Source organism: Phaseolus vulgaris, chromosome 8, assembly GCF_000499845.2.
Source record: "Phaseolus vulgaris cultivar G19833 chromosome 8, P. vulgaris v2.0, whole genome shotgun sequence".
Lineage (NCBI taxonomy): Eukaryota > Viridiplantae > Streptophyta > Magnoliopsida > Fabales > Fabaceae > Phaseolus > Phaseolus vulgaris.
Genome location: NC_023752.2, coordinates 61,094,789 through 61,100,788, shown reverse-complemented (window position 1 = coordinate 61,100,788; position 6,000 = coordinate 61,094,789). Strand labels below are relative to the sequence as shown.

Genomic DNA, 6,000 nt, shown 5'->3' with positions numbered 1-6,000 from the left:
TTGCATATTTGGTTCATTCACAAAGGTAGACACTTTCTTCATACCATCTACTCTAAAAACATAAAATTAATAATTAACACCCTCCAATTATATGAATATTAATTAAAATAATAAATTTATTTATTATTATTTATTAAATATAAATAAAATTATGTTCATCAATTAAATTAAATTGACAAGTGTTAACCTCTTTCAATAAACATTTGATACTTATCAAGTAATATTGCAAATGTAGTAAATAAAAATTAAAGTTTTAACTTATATAATTAAATAAACAAATAAATTAATTTATATTATATTTTTTTATCATAAATGCAATTTAATTAAACTTACAATCAAAACAATAAAAAATATAAATATTAAATAATTTAATATCATAACTGAAAAGTTTCCATTATCAATCCTCTGAATTAGATGTTAAACTAAAAAATAATAATTATAATGAAAAATGATAAAAAAAGCTATAAAGAATAATTTATGGTAGGTTACAAATCAACTTACTTTCAGTTTTACTCAAATTCTTTTTATTAAGAGAGTTTGATTTCATTTATCATACATTTTAAATATATATATATATATATATTTTTTTTTATTTTTTTTTTATTTTTTCTCCAACTCAACTAAATTCAAACTCTACAGTGAATCAGGTTAGCTACATCAACTTATTTTAACATCCATATCCATAATTATACTTTTAGCTTGATTATAGTTTTCTTTTATGGTTCAGAATAATTTTTTTATGAATTTTATATTTAAGATTTTAGTTTTAAACTATAAAGTGTGCAAAATTTGAATATATAGTAAATCACTTTTGGTGTTATCTTGAACCTCTTTTGTGCTGTTTTTTTTCTTTAAAAAACAATTATTATTACTTGAATAAAAAAGTAGTGTAGAATCATTAAAAAATATATAAATAAAAAAATATTGAAATATCTCAGCCCATATACAGAGTCGTATCACAGTATTGAAAAGTCTAAAACCTTCAAAATAGTGATGAAAAATTCAAGAACCAAAATTATTCTCATATTCTAATAAAAGGACATAGAAATTGTGATATAATATATTTATAAACACATATTTGTAGTGTTCAAAATTCATTTATTTGCAATTCATGTAGAATGTGAAATGTAAAGAGAGAAGAAGATAAAATTTAGAAATGAATGTGTGAAATAGCTATGAAGTCTATATGGAATAATATTTTTATTGATGGAGAACTCATACAAGAGATTATTGATGGAAATACTATAAACTATTATTTAATAACTAACATATTGTTATCTCTAAGTTTCTTGAACCAGATCGAACTCGCAAAAGATTTTCTGCATATAAACGAGAATAAGGCTCCACGATCTGACCAGAATCATCCCTCAGCAAGTTTATAATCATGTTTTCCAACACAAATCCCCTTATGATCAAATACTCAAGCAGAAGATTCTCATTCGTGTGCCCTCTGTACCCATCAATCTCCACCTCCACCAGACTTGTTCTCAAGCATTCACAATCTCCCAAAAAGTCGATCCAAAATCGGGGGAGGTTAAAATAAAACGGTTCTTCATAGTCCTGCAATGTTTACAACAAATCATAGGTGATATTAAGAAATAAACTTTAAGTCTAACTTAATCTCGTAAAACCAGTTTATGAGATGAGTTTTTCACTCATTTATATATGAAATGCACTCTTCACACAAATGACAGTTCGTACATGAGACAATATAATATGGATGGTTCGATAACAGTCCGATAGTGGGTGCACCTGATAAACCCAACAAACTTTCCGTTGGATAGACTCGAAAAGACTCTTATTTCATATTAAAAAATAAACTTAAACCCAACTTAATCTCATAAAACCGGTTTATGAAGTGAGGTTTACATCCACTTATATACTCCACTTATATACTGTGAAAGTCTTTAATTTCTAGTTGATATTATCGATCCACGAAAAAATAATTGAATGCATACTAAATTTATACTTACAGAAAGGTCACTTTTTGGGCATATCTGAATGGTGAGACACCCTAACCTAGGGCAACTGTTGAGGAAGAATGCGATTCCTATAAACTCGTCTGCGTGCATGGATGCATTCAAGATCAAATGTTGCACAGACAAGTTATCCTCCATTCGAAGTTGTTCAGGTCCACTAGGAATAACCTTAGAACATCAAATGCAATAGTTAAAACAATTTAGATATCAGCAGAAATATATAGCATTGTACGATGACCATTTATTTTGAGAAAGAAACATACCTGAAGCACATAACTACACACAGTCAAAATGCTAACAATTGAGAGGTTTTTCACCAGATTGTATAGAGGAAAACCAAGTCCAACACATGCATATTCAAGAGAGAAGTCAAGATCTGCCTCTTCTAGTTCTGGGGTATTAAGTTCTATGCTGTTGAACTTCATCTGCCCATAGTAGTTGAAGGTTTGGAGATTTGGTGCATCGACATTGAAAACATCAAATTCAAAACGACAGTGATCAATGAGAAGCGTTTTCAGAGCCATGGTTTCTGGTTGCCCTAGTATGAACTTTTCCAAGCTCCAGCACCTTTTCAAACTCAAATTCTCAAGCATTTTACAGTTCGAAAGCAAAGTTTTGATAGCAGTGAGACTCACTTTCATCCAACCCAGAGAAACCTCTTTGAGCAGATGAAAGTTCAGCACTTCACTCTCAATAAAACTACATGAATACAACTTTAAATACTCAAGACCAACATATGCATAAACCTGTTTTGGCAGTTCAAAGGGTGCCTCGTAATCTCCAAAAAAGACATCATCCTCGTCCCAATCCAAATCAGCAAAGTCAAGAGTGAGTTCTTTCACCTTGCGTTGTGTGGCAAAACCAGCACATAGGTCAATGATCTCAGCCACTTCTGGTAACTGCATTGACATCTTCAAAGAAAACTTGTCCAACACAGTTCCTTTGTGGTTGTCAATCCAAGTTTTGATGAACTCAAGAAAAGCCCTTCTCTGGATTTCCACTGTTTCCAAAGATTGGTCTGGTTTGACAAAGTAAACTTCATCAAACTCTACATTTTTTGTGTACTTTGATGCCTTCAACCAGTTTTTGAAAAGCACAGAATTTTTCACTGCTTCCTTGAAGGGAAGGAATGAAATGATGGTGATGAGCAACTCTAATGGCAACAAACTGATGAAATTTTTCATAGCTAAAATGGCTGAGAATTGGGATGTGGAGAAGAGGGTTATGAAGGTGATGGTTTTGCAATTATACCAATGGAATTCAAAGGTATATATAGAAAGAAAAAGAATATCATTAATGAATTACATTAATATTCATTTATTTAATATGAAATGCAATTATTTTTTAAGTCCCATCATTAATTATTTTATTAATCACTTGTTATATAAGAGTATAGTAACGGTCTACGTTGTCAAGTTCCATAACGCGGTTGCAGTGTTTGGTTTTGAAAAGGATGAAATAAAAAATAAATAATAAATTGGAAAAAAGTAAGAAATAAATTTGAATGTCTAGTGTGATGGAATATTGACATGGGTGAAAAATATAGAGAAATATTTTAAAATTTCTTTAAATTGATTTGACAATAAAATAAAGATAGATAAAGAAATTAATGAAATATGTGAGGAATAATAAAAGAGTTTTACCAATTTTTTGTTCTTTCATTTGTAAATCATAGAGCCAATATTAGTTCACTTCTCCTTGATTGTTTGAAGTGGAGGAAGGAAAAGTGAAGAAGTAGAAAATAAAAGAAAGAAAGAAATAATTTGAAAATTATAATTTTTATTAAATAAAAAAAGTAGAAAGAAAATAAATTTATTTATTCTTTTTAATTATGTATTATTATTAAAAAAAACTACAAACAGTTAAAAAATTTCATGAGAATATTTTTCTCTACCAAAGTAGATTAAAGAGGATAAACATAATTTTTAATGGATCATTGTGTCATATCATTTTGAAAACTTTTGTTATAATCTATGTAGTACAGACATTGACATAAACACTGATACGACACGGACATTGATACAGATATGGACACGGAGATACAGAGACACAAATCTATGTATCTTCGTGTCCGTGAGACACAAGTATGAATTATCTATATATTATATAATTATAAAATATAAATTGATAATAAAGATTTATGTACACAAGTATGTTCCAGATTTTTTTTTGAGCAGAAAGATGTGTTTTTCATGACTAGTTCAAAAGGATGAATTTGTTTCTTATTTTTATAATCATAATAAAAAATTATACAATAAGTTTGAGTTTTTAGAAAAATAGTGTATTTGTCATTTTTAAAATTGTGTTAGAACTGTGCTAGAATTATTAGAAATCCAACAAATATTTTTTGAATTGACACTTCAAATATACATGTCTTACGAGTATCATACATGTGTCAGTATCTATCACCAACACGTCATTTAAAAGAAGTGTCCAAACTTCATACGTTATAATGCATGAGTTTTATGAGACTTAATTAAATATTAATTGATGAGATAAAAGTTAATTCAATTAATGAAGTTTTAAGTTTATCATAAATTTGAGTATTTTTAGTTAAATTTTTATTATAAAAACTATATTATATATTAATTGATGAGCTAAAAGTTAATTCAATTAATTAAATTTTAAATTTATCATAAATTTGGGTATTTCTAGTTAAATTTTATTATAAAATTATATTATTATGTGTCTATTTTTTTTTATATTTTTCATTTAATTTTTTACTGTCATTTAGGATATAGTTGTTTAAATTTAGAAAATAAATTTCTAGTTGTTTAAATTTGGAACATTATAAACTTAGAAAGAAAAAAAATAAAGTTTTAAAACTCTAATTATTTTTATATAAGATGAAATAATTTTTTTTTATAAAATAAATAATAAAATAAAAGTCAAATAAACTATGTGACACAATGATATTTAATAAAGATAATTAGGATTCAAAGATTTCAATTTTTTTATGTTCCTATGGATTTGTTTGAGATTGTACAATCAAATTATTACATCACCCTAATTTACCATAAGGATTCATTTTAAAAATATAAAATGTTTATATATTAAATAGAACAAATATTTTAATATAAATTTAATTAAAAATACTCATAAAGTTATGAACTTAAAACTTAATTATACTATAATTTTGTTTCCTATAAAAACAAATAAGCAATAACAATGCAAAATAATAGTTACATAGTCAATTAACAACAACAAATAAGTGACAACAATGCAAAATAGTAGTTACATTGTCAATTAACAACAAGATTAAATAGAAATACCCAATAAAAATATAATTTTTTTGAGAATTCAATAGAATAATTTTTTAATAAAAATCTAATTAAAAATATTTAAATTTGTGAAATATTTTAAACTTAATTAAACTAAATTAATTTATTAGAGTCTTACTTAATTATGAGGATGTTAAATTTAAATATCTAAATCTTAATCTTATAAATTTGCAGATAAATTTGTTAATTTAAGATTTATTCATAAAGAACAATTTTATTAAGTGTTTTATGAATAAATACAAACTATTTATTTATGTATCAATTTTGTTAATATATAGGTTTTGGTTTAATCATCTATGTTTATATTTTCTTTCTTCTATCTTTTAATAATATTTTTTTATATATTGTTTATCTTAGAAATAAAAAAAATTTAGGTCCACTTTCACATCAGTTTATGTGTTTTATTTTTAAATTTATTGAAGACCCATGTGAACATAACATTAATGTATGTATCTTTTTATAAAATTTAAATCTTAAACTTATTACATAATTTATTAAACCAGACCATGTTAACGTTACTGGTATTTCACTCTTTTCATTGCAGCACATTGATTTATAAAAACAGGGTACAAAACAAGCTATTAGAAATAAATTTTCCTGTTTTAAGAATTATATATTTAATTATAATCAATTACTATTTACAGTTGTCGTTTCATTCCATTTTCAAATGTACTCAGTAACAGCTTTATTAATTATATTATCTTTTCTTTTTTATATTAATAACTTTTTTAATTATTAAT

The 6,000-nt window shown here is 25.6% G+C and overlaps 1 protein-coding gene across 1 annotated transcript; it reads right to left on the bottom strand.

Moving 5' to 3' along the window:
* Nucleotides 1–1,188: 1,188 nt before the first annotated feature.
* LOC137826038 (putative F-box protein At3g29830) lies at nucleotides 1,189–3,216 on the bottom strand. Its single transcript, XM_068631881.1, has 3 exons — nucleotides 2,243–3,216; nucleotides 1,974–2,147; nucleotides 1,189–1,560 (listed from the first exon to the last, which is right to left on the bottom strand). Exons 1-3 carry the CDS (start codon nucleotides 3,161–3,163, stop codon nucleotides 1,264–1,266), a joined length of 1,392 nt encoding a protein of 463 aa, XP_068487982.1. The 5' UTR covers nucleotides 3,164–3,216; the 3' UTR covers nucleotides 1,189–1,263.
* Between the last annotated feature and the right edge of the window lie 2,784 nt (nucleotides 3,217–6,000).